This window comes from Xiphias gladius, chromosome 5 (genome assembly GCF_016859285.1).
Source record: "Xiphias gladius isolate SHS-SW01 ecotype Sanya breed wild chromosome 5, ASM1685928v1, whole genome shotgun sequence".
NCBI lineage: Eukaryota > Metazoa > Chordata > Actinopteri > Istiophoriformes > Xiphiidae > Xiphias > Xiphias gladius.
This window is the reverse complement of record NC_053404.1, coordinates 21483210-21501584: the sequence shown is the minus strand read 5'-3', so window position 1 is coordinate 21501584 and position 18375 is coordinate 21483210. Positions and strand designations below refer to the sequence as shown.

Below are 18375 nucleotides of genomic sequence, written 5' to 3'. Positions count from 1 at the left end.
CGTCACATTTTTATGGTTTCCTGCTTGAAATTATTTAATAAATGAATAATTCATCAGAGAAGCTGTTTCAGCTCATTGCTTGAATTCGGGGGTCGCTGTCGGAGTGAACACCAGCAGAGGGCCACAGCGAGGCAGGTGAGTGACCCGGGACGAGAAAGCTCTATTTCATAAACTGTGGGGGACTGATTTGAATGCGGGTCTCAAACTTCCTTCCCGATGCTTTTTAAGATGCAGAACCTCAGATCTGGTCTCGCGCCTGCCAGATAATCCCGGTCTGCCTGGACCTGATGCTCTTCTGATGGATTCAGTAGGTTTTTGCTTCTTCTTTTTTTACTCAGCTCTCATATCTGGTCTAGGTTAGGGTCTCGTACGCGCTCTGATTGGCTTAATCCTTGGACCGAGGGGTATGTTTTTTTCACCACACCCTGCGATAAAGCTTATTCCAGGCATTTTTTCCTGCGCATCAGCCTGTGGCGCAGTAACGAGACGCAGCGGGACCAGGATTGATCAAATCATTTTTTCTCATCAAATCTAAAACACAGAGAAGTGGGACATTTTAATTCCTGCAGACTGAAAAATAAATCACCCACCGTCCTCCCTGAGTTTCAAGAAGGACTGATTGTCTTTTTCTTTTTTTTTTGGAGCGCGTAAAAACGCACGGCGACTTCACATGGCGCACATGTGCAGGCAGCTCACCGGCAGCGCGGCGAGCTGCGCGGGCTGGGTCGGGGTCATCGTCGCCACGGCCACCAACGACTGGGTCCGGACCTGCGACTACACGGCGGCAACCTGCGTCCGCATGGACGAGCTGGGCGCCCGGGGCCTCTGGGCAGAGTGCGTCATCTCGCCGGCGCTTTACCACTGCGTGGCCCTCAACCAGATCCTCACACTGCCCGGTGAGACCCAGAGAGAGGTGGATGGATGGATGGATGGATGGATGGATGGATGGGTGGGTGGGTGGGTGGATGATGAATAGGCTTTTGGCAAATGTACTTGCTGCTCAAAGGACTTCATTCTAACTACTTCATGAGACATTAATGACTTGAATTTGTCTGAAAACGATCTGGTGTGTTTTATACTATTATAGGCTGTGTGTGTGTGTGTGTGTGTGTGTGTGTGTGTGTGTGTGAGAGAGAGAGAGAGAGAGTGAGAGAGAGAGAGAAATCCAGGTTTATTTCAATTGAAATGGGTCGGACATGGTTGTAAATTTCCTAATCTGGGTCGTAGTCACACTGACTGACCCAACTTTGAAAACGCATCTTTTTTCTCCAGTTTTAGTTACTTTTCTACAATTTCTGTGTTTTTCATTTCTAATTTTTACCTAAAAAAAATCACTTTCTGTGTGTGTGTGTGTGTGTGTGTGTGTGTGTGTTTGTACATTCCTAACTGTACACGTCTACCTGAGAGAGTGTTACAGAGCTGAATTGAAATTTTTAAACCAAACAGCAGCTTCAGTTATGAAACTCTTTCTCTCTCCCTCCCTCCTCCCTCTCTCTCCTTCTCTCCCTCCCTCCCTCCCCCTCTCTCTCTCCCCTCCCAGCCTACGTCCAGACGTCCCGTGCTCTGATGATCTGCGCGTGCCTGCTCGGTCTCCCCGCCATGCTGCTCGTGCTCATGGCGATGCCCTGCGTCCGGCTGCAGAGCGACACCTCGGCCGTCAAGCGGCGCCGCGGCCGGGTGGGAGGCGCCCTCTTCATCTTCATGGGTGAGGAGACCTCCCGACACACACACACACACACACACACACACACACACACACACACACACACACACACACACACACACACACACACACACTCTTACATTCATTTCCTGGAGACTTTGCATACCCATAACCACAACTGGCTTCACCCTGATGTTTTATGTTATGGGGACCTGATTTTTGTCCCCACAATGTGGTTTATGTCCCCGCTATATGAGTAATACATGTACACACACACACACATTCCTGCATGCTCACAGGACTGTTGCAGACTTGGAAAACACGAACAAGCAGTTTCAGTTTCTGATATTCATTCATTCATCAGTAAAAGCAACTGCCTGCGTCGAATGAAGATTTTCTTCCTCCAAAAATGAAGGTCGAACCTAAAATAAATAAGTAGTATAAAGATACTTCGACCTACTAAAATGTGACCTAATCCCTCAAAGGCAAAAATTCACAGCTCCGTCCGGTTGAAATCTGCTCCATCTGCAACCGCGCCCTTGACTACACCTGTACATCACTGGAGCAAGGTGAGAGGTTAAAGCGCTGCAGGTCATCAGAATTCATTCAGTCGTTTTTATCGGGGGGCTGTTGACTCAAACGTCAAAGAAGCTACGGTCACATAAAAGATCTACACACACGGGTCTCGGGAGAGAGAGCGTTGGTTTTAGAGGACAGCGGTGCGAGGACGCACAGTTCTGCGGCAGGGAGGAGGGCGGTGGAAGGAGGGTCAGGGTCCGCTGGCTCAGGCCTCATCCTGGCCGGGTTCCTCTGTCAGACGGGCCTGCTTCCTGTGGGATGAGACGGGGAGTTCCTGTGAGCGGCCTCGGGGACAGACGGCCAGACAGTTAGAAAACACCCTGCAGAAACCCATACCCATGCCATCAGCGCTTCGGACACTAAACCCATGTCCAGATAGCTCTTGTTCTGCATCTCCTCTGTCTCTGTGTCTCTTCCAGCTGCTTGCGGCGGCGTCTCGACGGTCTGGTTCCCCATCGGCGTTCACCAAAACGAGGGCCTGATGTCTTTCGGTTTCTCTCTCTACGCCGGCTGGGTGGGCGCCGCCCTCTGTCTCGCGGGCGGCTCCGTGATCCTGTGTTGCCGCGGCACCGACCTCAGGGCCCCGAGCGGGGAGAACAGCTTCTACTACTGCAGGCAGCAGGGCACGGCCACGCCACTGGACCCCCCCGCCAACCACGCCAAGAGCGCGAGGGTGTAAAAAAATGTGGCTCTCTGGTCCCTCGTTTCGGGGACTCCGCCTGTTTAATAATCAAGCTGTGCATTTCTATTTTTTTACGTTTCGCTGATGCAACTTTGAGATGGATGTATAACACGAAAGCATACGGGGGTTTAGTGCCTTGCACGAGGGCAGCCGGTCACATGTCGGGGGAAGAAGTAATCTCACTGGTCGAATTAAATCTCACTGGGCGGGGCCAAATGTCCAGCTAAATCAGATGATTGTTTTTGCCTATGCGCCTTCCAGGAGGAGGAAGAAACAATTTGGTTTGGTTTGGCTTCACCAAATTCTTCACTGCAAATAAGTGTCGGGCGCGCACGCACACACACACACACACACACACACACACACACACACAGAACTAGTAAACTGTCGTAACTATCAGGACATTGTACTGGATCAATGGTAGAGATTGGTAATAATGACGCGGCACGCCACCAGACAACCTCGGAGACTTTTCAGCTCTACGCTCATTCATTCTTCGGCTCAGACATCGATGTGAACGGTACTGACGTGATTCCTTCCCTCCGCTCACCGCCGGTTAACTCAACCAATCAGATTCCGCCGCTCCTCCCGTCAGCTCTGAAGCATATCCGTAGAGCTAAGAGGAAAAAAGGGGTCTTTAAAATGATGAAAACCAGTTGTTGGGTTTTTTTTAAATAATTTTCGCTTCGTCGCACGAAAGTCACCTCAGTGTGTCTGGGGATCAAATATCTATTTATGTAACGCGCTTCGGTCGCTGCATGTATCTTCAGCCGTGTCCAGCGTGTCGCACCTTCCCCCCGACAGGACGGGAAGTTTGTGCGAATCTTTCTTTTTTTTTTCTTTTGGCTTTCTGCCTGCTCAACCGACCGTGACCTCAGTTTTCACCGACCCATAACTCAAGTTCGTCCCATCCTGTCTGAAGCATTAGATCAAGTCAGCACCATCTGCGCTGAAACTCACCTCTCACAACATAACTACAGTATTTCATTGTTCATTATACTTTTAGTTTTGTTTCATTTAGTCGGTTTATTTTTTCGTCTCCCTTTTGCAGCTTTTACGCTTCTTTGTTTTTATAGATCGTTTGAAAATAGCAAAACCTGTTGCTTGTGTGTGATGATGAGCCATTGTCATTTGAGAGCTTGTTACTTTAATGTTGTTGTTTTTTTTAATGGTTCTCATACTTTTGCCATTTTAAACAAAAAAATAAACTCACCGTGCTCACACTATAATCAATATGTACTGACTCTGTATCTGGATTGTAAGATTTGTTTGGCTGGTGCTACAATCAATAAAAGTTTTTTTTTTTTTTTACTGATAAAGAATCTCAGGATAAATCATTTCACTCAAAAAGACACATTTATTCCTACAACAGGATCAAATACATCGGCCGTTGGTAACTCGTTTTTTTTTCCTTTTTCTTTTTTGCCGACGTTAAACAGAGCAAACACCCTTTTCACTACAAACGCTGTTAAACCCAAACAAGAAAAAAACAAAAACAGAAAAAGCTTTCAGGGTTTCAGAAAGTCACCATTAAAGACATTCGGAGGTGCCAACGCAGTGGTAAACAAAGCACACGAACAAAACCAGAGGAACAGCAGAACTGTCGTGTGGCGTTCAGGGTCTCTGAGAGTTCGTTAAATCTGACAGAGGGCGAACTGCCGCGGGGAGCAGAGAGAAGAACGTCACGCTGAGATTATTCCCCTGCGAAGAAACCTGTTCAAGCCCTGCTGGGTCGGCCATAGTTAAGGCTTGACTCGTCAGCCAGCGAACTAGCGAAACAAACTTTTCTGGCTCAGCGACAGAGAGTATTCTGATGATATATGATAAAGGTGGGGGGTGGGAGCCAAGCACCTATTCCCTCTGGTTATGTAACAATGGACCGGAAGCCAGTGAAGAAGAGGCGAGGGAGGGAGGAAGCCACATCGACTTCCGGGATCCATCTCTTCCAGGTAGTCGGTTCGTTGGTTCCACCTACCGGGGTTTAACTCGACCGATGAGAACATTTCTGCCTCCAGAGAAAAATCTGCCTCCTAGAAATGTGTGTTTTTCTGCCACAGTGTCTGCTCAGATAAGTAGCCTCACAAAGCCAGAACAAACTGATTTCTCTAGATTTCAGTCTGGAAAAGACATCCGCTGAGAATGAACGGTGCCAACAGATGGATTTCTAAATGGGCCGACTGGGCACAGGCCCGGGAGCCCAAGGAGTCGGGAGACCGGCCCCTAAGCCAGAGAGCCTCTGTCTGAAGCGACCGTTACTGACATCTTTCATTGGACAGCCAAAGCGCTCAGGCAGAAGTAAGGATGAGCTGATCGTGTTTTGTTGTTGTTCCTGATCCCGTTTCCAAGTCCTTCAGTACCGTGTGTTTGAGTTAAGATATTGAGACACTGCTAAACTGTCACTTTGCAGAGGGAAGTTTTGTCTCACGCAAACATGTAAACTGGGGCTGAAGGGAAGAGCCGGGACGCAGGGTGGATGCCGGTGCAGGTTCACCGGCGCTGTCGGGTTGCTGGTGTGTTGAGGGTGTTTGAAGGGAGCTGGGTACAGACACCCGGGGACGCCTCATTGGGTGAAACATCTGTGATGGGGAGGTGCGCGTCGTATCTGCCCCCCTGATGTCCGGACCTGGTTTTCGTACAGGAACAGCTAACACTGAGTAGACCAGGGGAGGCGTTCACTGGTAAATATCAACTCAAAATCTTACAACGACTGGGAGATTATCAATTTAACGTCTCGTATGAGCAGGAGAAAAATGTCGTAACGTTTTTATTCGTTCTTTTATATGTTCAGCTCAGTTTTATGTATTGTATCGTATTCAGTCCTCCTCTTCACCTGCGTCAAAACCGTGATTGGTCCTTCCCCTGGACCTGCCACCGCTGCTTGTATACTGGCCTCCTGGTCCAGACTGGTATCCATACTGGTCACCGCTATTCTCATGCTGTTCCCACTCTTGGTCCTCATACCGGTTCTCCTGTTGGTACTGGTTGCGCTGCTGGTATTGGAATCCCCTCTCCTCCGGGGCAGACCAGCCCTGGTAGGTCGCCTCGTCCCGTTCCTTGGGGTAAAGGTCGTCGTCAGGGGCGAAGGTGTCGTCCAGGTGGTCGTCGTAGCGCTGGTAGGAGCTGGCGTGCGCCTGCTGCTCGCGGGCGTCGAGCTCCAGCCTGCTGTGCCACACTCCGTAACCCCCGTAGATCAACAGACCTGAAGATGGACAGACGGTTCCTGTTAACTCGGAACATAAAACCTTTAGGCAGGTAGAGACACCGTCCACCTGGGATTCATCAACCTTCACGAATTCCAGAGGGCGGGAAACCCTTCCCTCACTTCATCATCTGTTAACCAGATCTAACAGTGACCGACTTCGGCATTTATAGCTTCACATGTACGGCCACAGTTAGTTCCCTCGCAGCCAAATCGTAAACACCTAAGAGAATTACCACATCAATAACTGATTTAAAAAAAAAAAAACACCCCTAAAATGAGACCAAAAAAATGTCAGTTCAGTTGGTTGTTGCAGCCCTGGGGCTCTGGTCTAAGGATGCTGCTGATTCATACTTTGAGGGTTAATATCCACTGAAGGTCTGTGACTGCGAAGTCTTAGGTTCAGTGAACTTGGTGGTGGCAGTGTGAGGGAACCGCTTCACTTGACGCCCCACACGAGGAGACATGCAGGCAGCAACATTTGCGAATCACGAGATTTCACAGTATTTTTCTGTGCAGTTTTTTTGCTACCACACTGTCGGCTAACGGCGCGCTCCCTGGTATCAGTTTCACGGGAACTGAAACCACATGCCCAAAGCGGACGTCAAAGCCCAGCTGAAGTCTGCTGCCGAGTGGATTGTCGAGCTGTGTCACAATGTGACTTCGCTCATTTTTAAAATTACACCGAAATCATCGCAGACACCTTGAATTTAAAAATCATTAATGCTCACCTGTCCAAAAAGAAAAAAAAAAAAAAACATCTTGCAGGAAGGAGTGGAGGATTCAACTGCTAAAAAAAACACATTCAGGACTTTACAAATTCTACTGAACGGGTCAAATCACATACAAAAGTGTGTTTCCGCTGATAAAACGTGTCTGTCTGGGATCATTCAAGGCACTTCATGGCATGGATGTTCTACCGTAGCTGCCGGCGATGATGGACAAACCCGTAGGGTATCATAACTCCGCTAAAGACTAAATTTCTCCTCTGATAATTATATATTATTATATTAGATATCCTTACAGTTAACTCCTATTTATACGATAGATTTTTCAACTTGTAAAATCAGATTTACTGAACACTGTACTTATTATACTGAGTAAATCGGATTTAAGATTGAAGTCGGAAATAACTTATTATTATACCAAGCCAAAAAAAGATGCAGGTAAAAATAGCAAAAACACTGATCCTTCAGGGTAGTTTACCAGTTAACCGTCACTGGTGGAACTAACCTGAAAAAGTGTTAAACTGACCACAGACACGCTTTAAAAACAGATGATGAACCAAACACAGCCTCTTCTTCTACTTTGGTCGATGGCCAGGGTATAATAGCTATAAACCACTCTGAGGTGTTCCAATATAGAAAATAAAAGAATCGGAGTTGATTTCTCTTCATCGATTTTTTTTTTTTTATATATCAAGACTGCTTGTCATGCATCGTTACTTTTATGACATAACTCAAAATCTGTAATCAAGAATGTTTCAACTCACCTATAAGACACCAGATACAGAACCTGGCCCAGGTGAGTGGAGACAGTTTGAGCATGAGGTAGCTATTGACCAATATGGCCGCTGCGGGGACAAAGGGCACGCAGGGCGCCATATAGGGCAGGCTCCGTGTGCTCTCTGGCTGTTGCATGATCATAATTAAGAGCTTTGTCATGGAACCGGCCATCATTATGGCCATCAGCCCTGAAAAACCCCGGCCCCTGTTCCCCGCTCGACACCAAATATGACAGTGGACCACAGGAGGAAGGACATGACGAAGAGGCCCAGGGTGCATCGGGTCACTAGGCGGCCAGTGGCGGGCGTAGGTCGGGCCGACGCGTCGGGCATTCCCAGCCGTAGCCGCAGGGTGTAGTAATGACCTCCCAGAAGCCTTTTCAACCATGAGACGTGGCCTGTGTGGAAATCAGACTCGTCTCCCTCTCCTTCAGTCCCGCCGTCATGGTAGGACGACGACCGCTCACCGACTGAGCCCTCCATCAGCGTCTGGTCGTCTTTTGTGGGCGCGGCTCCGTCGCCCTGGCGCTGCAGGCCGCCCACGTCCTCCCCAGAGTTAAACCGGTGTGCGTCGGTCCGCTCGTCCGGCTGGTAGCGCAGTACGAGCACACACACACTGACCAGAGTGTAGGCCAGCAGGGTGCCGATGGACATCATCTCGATCAGGTCCCTGAGGCTCACCAGCAGAGCGAGGAGGGCCGCGAAGCTCCCCGACACCACACAGGCCACCGCGGGAGTGTGCGTGAGCGCAGACACGTGTGACAGGAACCTGCAGACACATTCGGCAGGGAGTTACCATCTCTGGGGGTCGATAAGAACCAATTCGAATGGCCTCTGTGCGCGTTTGTGAGTCTCACGCCCTCTCACCTGAACAGCAGTCCGTCCCGGGACATGGCGTAGATGATCCTGGGCATGGGGAACAAAGAGCCCAGCAGAGAGACGGTGAGCCCGGCTATGGAGCCCGCAGCCACGGTGTACTTCCCCCACAGGAAGCCGTGCACCGCAAACATCTCCATGAGAGGAGCCGAGCCGTCGATCAGGTCGTAGGGAACCACGAGAGTCAGGATCACGCTCACCTGTAAGGAGGACAGTCGCGTTTCATCTGACAAATGTATGCTCCCCTCTGCCCAAGCACAACAATGGGAAGGTCAAATGGTCTATGATGACACAAAAGTCTGTCTTAGACACACACACACACACACACAAAGGTATCTGACTAGGGAAGACCTCTGCTCTTACACAGGTGTGCAGGCGCCTTTCCACTGTATTCACGTGGATTCTGTGGGATTCCAGCACCTATGCCACTGAGGTTTGGTGGAATACTGTTGTAACTTATTGTGATGAAAAGGCTGGATGTCACATTTTCATCACAAAAACGGAGAAACTGACAGGTTTCATTGTTGCAACTGGATGACAGTCCCCTCTGAGTAGCTGCTAAATTTGAATTTTGTTGGCACTGGTTTTAAAAAAGAATGTGAAGTAAAAAGTTTAGACTTTGTAAAGGACAAATTGATTTTAAAAATTTGTGTAAATACACACACACACACATATATATATATATACATATATATATATATATATATGTATTGTCTCTGAATATTTTGACAAAAGCTCTAAAAAGCTTTACTAGTTTTTCTTGAGCCTACCAGCTTTTTCCAGAGCTTGAAGAAGATCCTAAGATATGATTGAAAGAGCCTCAGAAAAAGCTGCTTGAGTTGAGATTTTTTTCTCGAACTACTATTTCCAGGATCAAGAACGAACCTTCAAATTCAGCTCACAATATTCCTCGAAGCTCCTTTTCCTTAATATTTCTTTTGGCTCGAGAAATGACAGATAAAGGCTCCGAAAAATCCCTCTATTTCCACTGTTCCACTCATTGCGGTACTTGTTTCCTTCATGTTACTCGCATACGCAGCCACGACGCTGGGCACTAACCGACACGTAGGCGGTGAGGCAGGTGACCAGTGAGGCGGTGATGGCATATGGGATGGAGGTGTTTGGGTTTTTCGCCTCCTCTCCTGTCGTTGCGATGATGTCGAAGCCGATGAAGGCGTAGAAACAGGTTGCTGCACCTTTCATCACCTGAACAACAAACAAACGAGAGATCACTTATTTCCCTTCGGTGATTGTATTGGACCAAATGATCTGTTATTTTCAGTCCGGACAGCAAGACTGTTAAAGCCTGTGCCTTGGTGTCACTTCCCAGTCAGTTCTGGTGTTTGAACGTGTGACTCCAACACGCTCAACCGAAGCGGTTCAATGTCTCACCCCGGACCAGCCGTAGGGCAGGAACCTGCCCCCTTCCCAGTTGCTGGCGGAGAGGAAGAAGAGACCGGCGATGATCATGAAGACCCAGACCACCAGGTTGACCACGTTGAGCACGTTGTTTAAGCCCACCGAGTTACGCGCACCGAGAGCGATGATTGCCGTCACCAGCAGGGCGATGAACAGGGCCAGCAGGTCCGGGTACGTGTCCTCACCCTGGCCTGAGACAGAGAGAGACGCAACAGCGCTTGATATACCGACACTGAGGCAAGAAAAAGACAAGTGTGTGTTGGTATGAAGATTGCATTACGTGTTTCTCAAAATACCAAAAAAGAGCGGACCGAACTCTCCATCGTGATATGTAAACTTAACTCCATCAAGCTCTACAATGAGGAGCAACCACTGCGCTTGAAACTCGTGCTAAATCCTTTTCTGCCGTACTGACCGAGTCCTCTGAGCGTGCCCAGGTGTGTCATCGTGTAGTTACTGATGCTGTGATCGGCCAGGGAGTCGAACATGCTGCTGAGAGCGGAGGCCCCCGCCGCCGTGCCGATCAGGTACTCCAGGATCAAGTTCCAGCCAATGAAGAAGGCCGCAAACTCTCCGACCGTCACGTAGCTGTAGGTGTAGGCCGAGCCGGTCGTTTTGGGGACCCGGACACCGAACTCGGCGTAGCACACGCCTGGAAGAACGATTTACACAAACACAAGCTGTTGGCACAAAATTGTACGATGGGGGATGAGGATTTCCCCTAACTGGAAGTAAGGGACCCAAACTATTACAAACAGACCAAAGTAGACTAGAATATGTGGTCAGGGGCCCTGGAGGAGGTTAATCCAGCCATGGTTCTACCTCAGAACACCTGTCGAGTAAATGTACTTGGTTACTTTCCATCCCCGATTGAAATATTTCCCAGCATGCCGACAGATGTTGCGTCACCTCTCGGCGTCTCACCTGACAGTATGGAGGCCACCGCTGCAATAACGAAGGACAGGATGACCCCCGGCCCGGCCGTGGCCTTGGCAACCAGCCCGGCGACCACGTACATCCCCGTGCCGACGCAGCTGCCCACCCCGAGCGACACCAGGTCCACGGTGCTCAGGACTCTGGCCAGCCCGACCGCCGGCCCCTCCGCGAGCTCGGTGAGGTCGTCGGAGCCGTGGGCCATGGAGCCCACAGGTTCGGTTCGCAGCAGGCGGGAGTACATGTTATACCAGGCGTCGCCCAGAGACGCCCGGCTCAGCCGCGGCGCCATCGCTACACCTGTTTCGTTACCTGCTTATGTCGACGTGTTTCTCACTCCTCCTTCCTTTTTTCTGTCACTCCCTCTATCATTCCTTCACCCTCATGGCGAGCCTCTTCATCAGCCCTCCTCTTTCTCTGTTTGCTTTGTCAGGTTTGCCAAATGGAGGGCACCGACTCCTGTGAAAACAGGTGAAATATGTGTAAGGATTCTTCGCCGAAGTGGCCTAATTATATTTTTTCCTTTTTTCCACGATGGATGTTTTGGAATAAGACTGGAGACTCCCACACCCAAAGGAATCAACCAGTACGAGTCCTGGAGCTCAGTAGATGTCATGCTTTTTTGTTGAAAATGTTAATGGACAATATTTCTCACCAACTTTAAATTTCTGCGACTTCTATGTCAAAAGAACCAGGAAAATTACAGATATTCAATGGAGACTTACGATCGTAATTTTTCTCCAGGCTCACTGGGGATTTCTTGAAATTTGAGCACAGTTCAGAGTTTCAAAATATAAACTGTGAGCTAAAAATGATCCTGTTATCGCTCCTCCAATATAAGGACCTTCCATTTTTCACTGAGAACTGAATATTTCTGGGTTTTGACCTGCAATCCAGGAAATCTGAAGATGTCCCCTTAGACTCCGGGAAACTGTGACGGCCCCTCTTTTTTGACATTTTCTTTCTTACAGATTATTGACCAAACATCCGACTGATTAATCGGGGAAATACTCGGCAGATTAATCAGTAACGAAAATAATCATTAGCTGCAGCCACGATTAGGTGCTTCAGCAAAACCAGGCAGCGTGTTTTTAGCGCCGATGTCCTCGTGGGTAGCTGCTGGGCCCAATGTAATTTTTCAATGCTGTGAGGACCAAAAACTCATTTCCATTCACCTCCACTGTATCAGGAAATCTCAGATTGGACAAGTAAACTAACGCTAAGTAATTACATGAGAAAATATGCTTTTTTTTGTCATTTCCATGAACAGAGCCTTCAAGTCATTCTGAGTGAAAAAGATGGCACTGACTAGTTAGTTAACAGTTATACCTGCATCAACACTGAAAGGCCAGTACGTCATTCGTTCTTTCAAAAAAAGCCAGGATCAGCCCAATATACCTGTCTGAACCTGGGGATGTGAGCCAGCAGGAGATGGTGGGGAAACCATCAGCTGTTCTCCTCACCCACTAGAGCGAGACTCCCTCTCTGAAACATTAATGAGGGGCCGAGGATCCACTTCCACGACGGAAAGGTCCGACCTTGTGAGCTAGAAACCGAACGTCTCCTATAAAAATGTGAAATTCCTGCTTCACACTGGAAGAGACAAGTGAGATCAACACCCGACCTGAAATCAACTCCAGGTGAACATCAGCAGGTTGGATTTAAGACAGAGACAGAGACAGACACAGTTAGTGGCCTACGAATGCTGGTTAAAAACATCCAACATGCGGTTTAGAGAAGCACACCTGCGCAGACAGGTAATAACACTCACTTGTTGTGTGTCTCCCCCCCCTGTCCTGAGGCACGGTGCGAGTCCCCTGTCCTCTGCAGACCTGCAGGAAATGGTGACGAGAGGGAACGGCAGCGTTAACCGTTCAGACCTGGCACCGTGTGACCAGGCTGATAAAATATTCAACACCTGCGACTGAGCAGGGACGTGTGTGTGTGTGTGTGTGCGCGTGTGTGTAGCTGTCATCATTCATTCGTCGAAGGGAGGATAGGATAGCTGCTGCTGCTGCGAAGGTGTGTGTGAGTTCACTTTGTGCTGCAGCTGCCATAGGTGACGTTTTTTCCTCTGTTTGAATGCAGGGGTGGGAACTGGCCAGGTGTGTGTGTGTGTGTGTGTGTGTGTGTGTGGGGATCAGGTATGTAATGGAAAATGACCTTAGCCTTCAGAAATTTCTACCTGCTGGAGTGTGTTAGGTTGACGTGGCTCTTACTATCCACCAGGTTCGCGTTAGTGAAACCAAAAGATGTCCTTCAGAGACCAAAGCAGTCGGACATAACAAAATCCCGACTCAAGGTCCACTTACTAGCTTTTTAGCAGAGCTTTTAGCTGGATCATAGTCTTCATCAGTGGATGGGGTTGGCCCAGTTGTCATGGAGATGGATCTGGTAAAAAATGCAAGCTCGGTAGTTGTTATAATTTTGTGCAAAGCGCTTTTAAACTTCTCATCCATGTTGGTTTAAACATTATAATTAAAGTCAAACGTCTGATTAATTCAAATTCATCTTAAGTGTAATTATTTATTTATTTATTAAGCCCAAAGTTTTAATTTGATCGGTTTTGCGGTTTTATACTCTGACGCTGCTTTGAGATTATTCCTGCCCTTTAATGGCTTTTTCTTGCCGTAGCTTAGAATTATTATTTGCATTAATTTAATGTAACTTGATGCACATTCTACCCTGCACTTTATTTTATAAACAAAAGAAAATGACAGTCTACTGTGTGATGCCGCTCAATACCACTGAATCTACCGTTTTGTGTCTGATCTGTTGTCGTTTGTTTGCCTCCATGCCCGTCTTGTTCCTTTATTGCGGAAACGGAAACGTTGAAGGTTCGCAATCTTATTCCCGCGTACACAAGAGTACTATCCATGGAGAGAATGACCCAGAGGCTCAACCTTTAACTTGACTCATGGAGGACGGAGGATTAACCTGCAGGAGGGAGACACACGAGCAGAAACGGCACATAACAGGAACACACAACGAGCCTCTCCGGACTGTTCACACTGTATGTTACTGTTACAGGCTGCATTGTGGTGGTGATCTGCAGGTCATCCGATACAGAGAGTCAGTTCGCGGCGTTGCCTGCGGTCATGGCAGAAGCGGACCAGCGTCTTTTGGTGCATTATTTATCATAATGCCTGGCATGGGTCTGGGAAGCAGCTGTGCCGTGTCTAGGATGCCGGGAAAAGTCTTTTATCCTTTGATATTTTGATTGGCCGCCTGTCGGCCAGTCCACCGAGCTGCGATGCAAACGCTAACGCCGACGTCACCCTCAAACACGGCGGCAGTTGGTGGGTTCGGATCGGTTAACACGGCAGGCTGGTCTGTAACCCCGAATCCAGCGGGTCAAAATGGCTTTTCCCTCAACTTGTTCGCGTTCTCCCGGAAACCCCGCTTCAAGCCACGTCATCCGGTATTTCCATCTAATCACAAATCTGTCCTCCTCTCGCTCTCACTACCTCTAGTTTACCCCTTAAACAGCTTTATGATCAGATACTTGTCAGCAGCACGCGCAGTGTCTACTGCATTTCCGTGACCGACATTCAACCCGAGATTTGTCCCGGCTTCTAAATGTCTTGTGCGTCAGTTTGGACACTTTTCTTCAAAATTAAAAAAAAACCCGAAAAGCTTGCGAACTGGAGGATCTCTGCGTTTGAAGTCCAGTTCTGCTTGTGTGTAGCTGAAGCTACTGATGGTGGTCCCAGCACCGTCCTGGCTGTGGAAAAGCCACGACAGTGAGTTTAACGCAGCCGCCACGTTTTCGAGGAGCTTGCCACCCAACATCATAATTAAAACGCTGCGTTAACTTCAGGCCAAAAATGTACAGATGCTGTGGGAATACCTGAAAACCCATCTATCGGCAAGCTGGCGGTGGCGGGGGCCTTCTGTGCTGGTGTCACATGAAAACCATGTGTCCCCTTAACACCGGCTTCACAAAAAAACCCCCAGGTTTCTTTTTTTTCCCCCCAACACAGCTTTGAAGAGACTGACCAGCACAAAGACAGTCCCATAAATCTACAGAGACAATAAATCTTTCATTTAGAATAAAATCCCCTCCAGTCAGGCTACAAGAATTTCCCCCTGCAGCAGCGTTACGCAGTTTAAAAAAAAAACAAAACAAGAAAACACACATTTCTTTACGTTTCCCCTCGTGTTTTTTAATTTACTCATGTAACTGGAAACCGCTCGGTGTCCGTACGCTGTGAAAACCCAGTAACTCTGAGAGTCCTCGCGTAAAGATTTTAGACGCCATCAGCCGCCGTTGAATGCAGGGCAGCTGAAGGTGGGCGCATTCCTGAGGCTACGTGCTTTATAGACAACAGATGAGTGAATGGGAGTTGATCCAGACACACACACACACACGCGCAAACAGAAAGACTAGGGGCAAAGCAAAACATCCTTTTCTGTTTAAGGGAATAAAGGTTTTCCTTGGCAGCGTGAAACGATTTCTACAGGAGCAAAGAAACTGCAGGGAGATGGACACGGTCTCGTGTCAGCCTGAACTGCGAAAGATTTTATGCAGTGGAAAGAGATTCTTTGATCGTTGTTGCTGTTTTGTGTTTCTTTCATTATTGTTTCTAAGCTGAGACGTGTGCCAGGGTTTTCTCTCCATGGATTCAAAGTGCAATATTTATCTGCTTATGTTGAATTCTGCAATAAAATGAAAACACCTCATTCGGTACAGCACCCGACAGCTTTTATCTCAAAAACTACAGCTCCCACGATCCCCTGCTGCCGCTTTTCTGTTTCTTGGTATGGAAGTGAGTATATTAGTATTCTGAAAGAAAACTAATGAACTCCCAGGCGAGTCAGATCAGACTAAACGTAGACTGGAATCAGGAAGTCAGATTCATAAACCTGAATCACTTTCAAGACCTGAACCGTGACCTGCAGACATCTGTGTTTTCCCTGAGCTCAGATGATCTGTATAACATGGTTTCATCAAAGGTTTTACGTATTTTAATGCGGTTGATGTGTCTTATGTTTAAGTCCAGTGCTTCCTGTGTTTCACTGGCTGCAACACCAGTTTCCCCCTCGGGGTCAAGAACTAAAAAAAAAAAAAAAAAAACTTAAAAGTTGAACGTTATGCAGTCGTGACGTGAGCTTTAGGTCCCGTCCTACAGAGAGGACGTTACGTAAAGACGGTACTAATCTGAGTCAGTTTCGGCTGATCACAAACTCAACATGCGAGCGTGTGACGCCGCCTAGTGGGCATTTAGTGTACTGCTCCACAACCTTCTTCAGGAATATGGTAAAAGCTTCACAACAGTTCCAAATGTATATGACCAGTAGACCCAGGTGCCAGTTTATTAGGCACACCGAGCAGTGCAATACAACAGTCCTGCCTTTGTCAAGGTTAGGATGTTTTTGTTGAATCTGAGATGTTGATTCACCTGGTGCACTTAACAACTGTAGATGCGGAGCAAATTTAAAAAAACAAACAAAAAAAACAACCCAAGACAGAGAAGTTCTTTTTCTGCATTTATTTCTCTTGCCTCGCTCCAGCTGCTGACAGCTGTGGCGCCCTGCCGCAGCCGTTTACTCGTCTGCCTCGGACTCCTCGTCCTCCTGACTGATCTGGAAGTAACGCAGCTCGTACGTCTCCTTGTCCGACGCCACCACTCTGAGCCAGTCACGAAGGTTGTTCTTCTTCAGGTACTTCTTTGTCAGGTACTTCAGATACCTGGCAGGGAGAGAGGTTGTTATTTTCATTCAAACGAACCGAAAAAAGGGAAAACATTCCTCTGAAGCTCAGTTGTCGTCTCACCTCTTGGAGAACTGCTTCTCGGATGTGACGTTGATCTTGTTCTTCATGCGGCCGACCTGGACGACGTTACCCAGGTTCCCCGTCTTTCCGTTGACCTTTATCCTCTCTTTGAGGAAGGTTTCCTATTGAACAGAGCAAAGTGATGCACTAGGGAAGGGAACCCTAGTAAATTTGGAGCTAGGGAAGGAAGCCCTAGTCCAGACACCGGGTTAGCTGCTCGCAAAGATCACTAAATGAACCTTTTAATAATTTCAATATGCGACAGACAAGGTTGTTTAATAATTTTAATAATAATTAGGATTATACCTGCAGGAGAAATGCTCCACTGGGTTTTTACACATTTCTCCTCATTTCAAAATTCCTGATGTTGAGGTGTGAAAATGACCCAAACTCTCTGCCCCTTCAAGGGTTTAACGACTGCAGTAAAGACTCACAAAGTTTGCGGAGTCCAGGATCCCGTCCTCCACGGGGTGGGTCAGGTCCAAGGTGAACTTCCACGCAGGACCCTTTTTGGCCTTCTTGCCAACGGTCGGTCTCTTCTGTTTGATCTGCGATGTGAAACACCAGCGTCAGTATCAGAAACTGTGTGTAACCAAGACTGACAAAAACTTATTCTTATTCACGACTCTAGTTTTTTATTAGTCCCCTTGCTTCGGTAGTTTCTCTTTATAAAACATTTTCTATTCTAGTTCAGTAAAACTGTGCGATTCTGACTTAGAAGTAAAAAGATAAACACTATTCACTTTATTACTCGAGCCATAAGAACAATCACAATTCACAAATCACAATTTCAAACGCATTTTCCCCATTTTTTAACGACAAAAGTTACTTTTTACTGTATTAACAAAATAAGTGAAAGCGTGACTGCTAAACAAGAAAGGATCCATTTTTATTGGGTTTCTAGTGAAATCTGTCTAAAAACTAAAGCTGTGGCAACCCAAACGCTTTCACCTCTCGCTAGTGAAATAGGTGACTTATCAAGCCACAACATGCACAGAATCACGACATCAACAAGCCCAACTTTCAGTCACGATAAATCTAAACTCTATTCTCGCAGGTGAAGCTGTAGCCTTTAATGGGGAGGGATTATAAAAACATTAAGACACATCTGCTTACAAAGTGTCGTTTTCTGGAGCTATTAAACTGTTAGCTCATAAAAAGTTACGCCGAATTAGCCGGTGGACCTTAAACTACATGGCGACCAACCGTAAATAAAAAGGTTTTACATTTTTCTCGGAGAAAACCACTGATTTTATTTAAAAAATAACATTTTTTCTATGGAGTCAAGTCTCCTTGCCAGACAAATGACTGGAACACGTGCGGGCGAACGTCAAGGCTGCTACGCGCTAAAGCTAAAACTCGTTAAAAAAAAAACAAAACAAACAATCAATTTCAGGTCCACGGAAGAACGGCTCAACGCCTTCTTCGCTACGGTAGTTGAGTAAACCGGGAAAAGCGCAAAAGCACAGACATTAACACCAAACTAAGTACATTCCGGGGCAGCTCGCTGGACTCACCGGCGCCATGTTGCGGGGTCGGACGGGAAAGGGAGAAGCGGAGATGACGCGGGCCTGACGTGCGCACGCGTTGCCTGGAACGCCCTTACCATATATGGTAAAGCCAGTGTCGCTGCAGAAATAAACATTTCCACACGCGAAAGCTGGAAAATGGCCGGAGTTCGCGAGCGGTGCGCACGCCCCCGGCACCGCGGAGCTCGCGCTTCACTCGGACGCACCCCAGCCCG

At 47.7% G+C, this 18375-nt stretch overlaps 3 protein-coding genes across 6 annotated transcripts; 1 reads left to right on the top strand and 2 right to left on the bottom strand.

The window, feature by feature from the left end:
• Positions 1-48: 48 nt before the first annotated feature.
• Positions 49-4195, top strand: cldn11b (claudin 11b). Of its 4 annotated transcripts, XM_040126384.1 has the most exons (5): positions 49-135; positions 229-307; positions 645-896; positions 1541-1705; positions 2662-4195. In XM_040126384.1, the coding sequence occupies exons 3-5, from the start codon at positions 671-673 to the stop codon at positions 2919-2921; spliced, it is 651 nt and encodes a 216-aa protein (XP_039982318.1). In that variant the 5' UTR covers positions 49-135; positions 229-307; positions 645-670; the 3' UTR covers positions 2922-4195. The 4 variants fall into 4 exon arrangements, with proteins under 4 accessions (XP_039982318.1, XP_039982316.1, XP_039982317.1 ...); XM_040126382.1 differs by having other exon boundaries at positions 229-896; XM_040126383.1 differs by lacking the exon at positions 49-135 and having other exon boundaries at positions 191-307.
• An 801-nt stretch (positions 4196-4996) lies between these two features.
• slc7a14b (solute carrier family 7 member 14b) lies at positions 4997-11147 on the bottom strand. The gene is given in 8 exon segments (XM_040127172.1): positions 4997-6123; positions 7616-7828; positions 7831-8396; positions 8495-8703; positions 9563-9709; positions 9896-10113; positions 10338-10574; positions 10847-11147. Coding segments are annotated over 8 exon segments (2277 nt in total). The 3' UTR covers positions 4997-5737.
• A 5195-nt stretch (positions 11148-16342) lies between these two features.
• Positions 16343-18375, bottom strand: rpl22l1 (ribosomal protein L22-like 1). Its single transcript, XM_040126327.1, has 4 exons — positions 18149-18375; positions 17066-17179; positions 16632-16753; positions 16343-16547 (listed from the first exon to the last, which is right to left on the bottom strand). Exons 1-4 carry the CDS (start codon positions 18155-18157, stop codon positions 16403-16405), a joined length of 390 nt encoding a protein of 129 aa, XP_039982261.1. The 5' UTR covers positions 18158-18375; the 3' UTR covers positions 16343-16402.

What these genes read in the sequence shown, in the direction of transcription:
- cldn11b (XM_040126384.1), top strand. Translation starts at nt 671, where the DNA reads ATGGCGCACATGTGCAGGCAGCTCACCGGCAGCGCGGCGAGCTGCGCG. An exon ending in CCAGATCCTCACACTGCCCG is followed by an intron (nt 897 to 1,540) that starts GTGAGACCCAGA and finishes CTCCCCTCCCAG; the next exon opens with CCTACGTCCAGACGTCCCGT. An exon ending in CGCCCTCTTCATCTTCATGG is followed by an intron (nt 1,706 to 2,661) that starts GTGAGGAGACCT and finishes TGTCTCTTCCAG; the next exon opens with CTGCTTGCGGCGGCGTCTCG.
- rpl22l1 (XM_040126327.1), bottom strand. An exon ending in TCCTGGACTCCGCAAACTTT is followed by an intron (nt 16,754 to 17,065) that starts GTGAGTCTTTAC and finishes TCTGTTCAATAG; the next exon opens with GAAACCTTCCTCAAAGAGAG. An exon ending in GAGAAGCAGTTCTCCAAGAG is followed by an intron (nt 16,548 to 16,631) that starts GTGAGACGACAA and finishes TCTCCCTGCCAG; the next exon opens with GTATCTGAAGTACCTGACAA.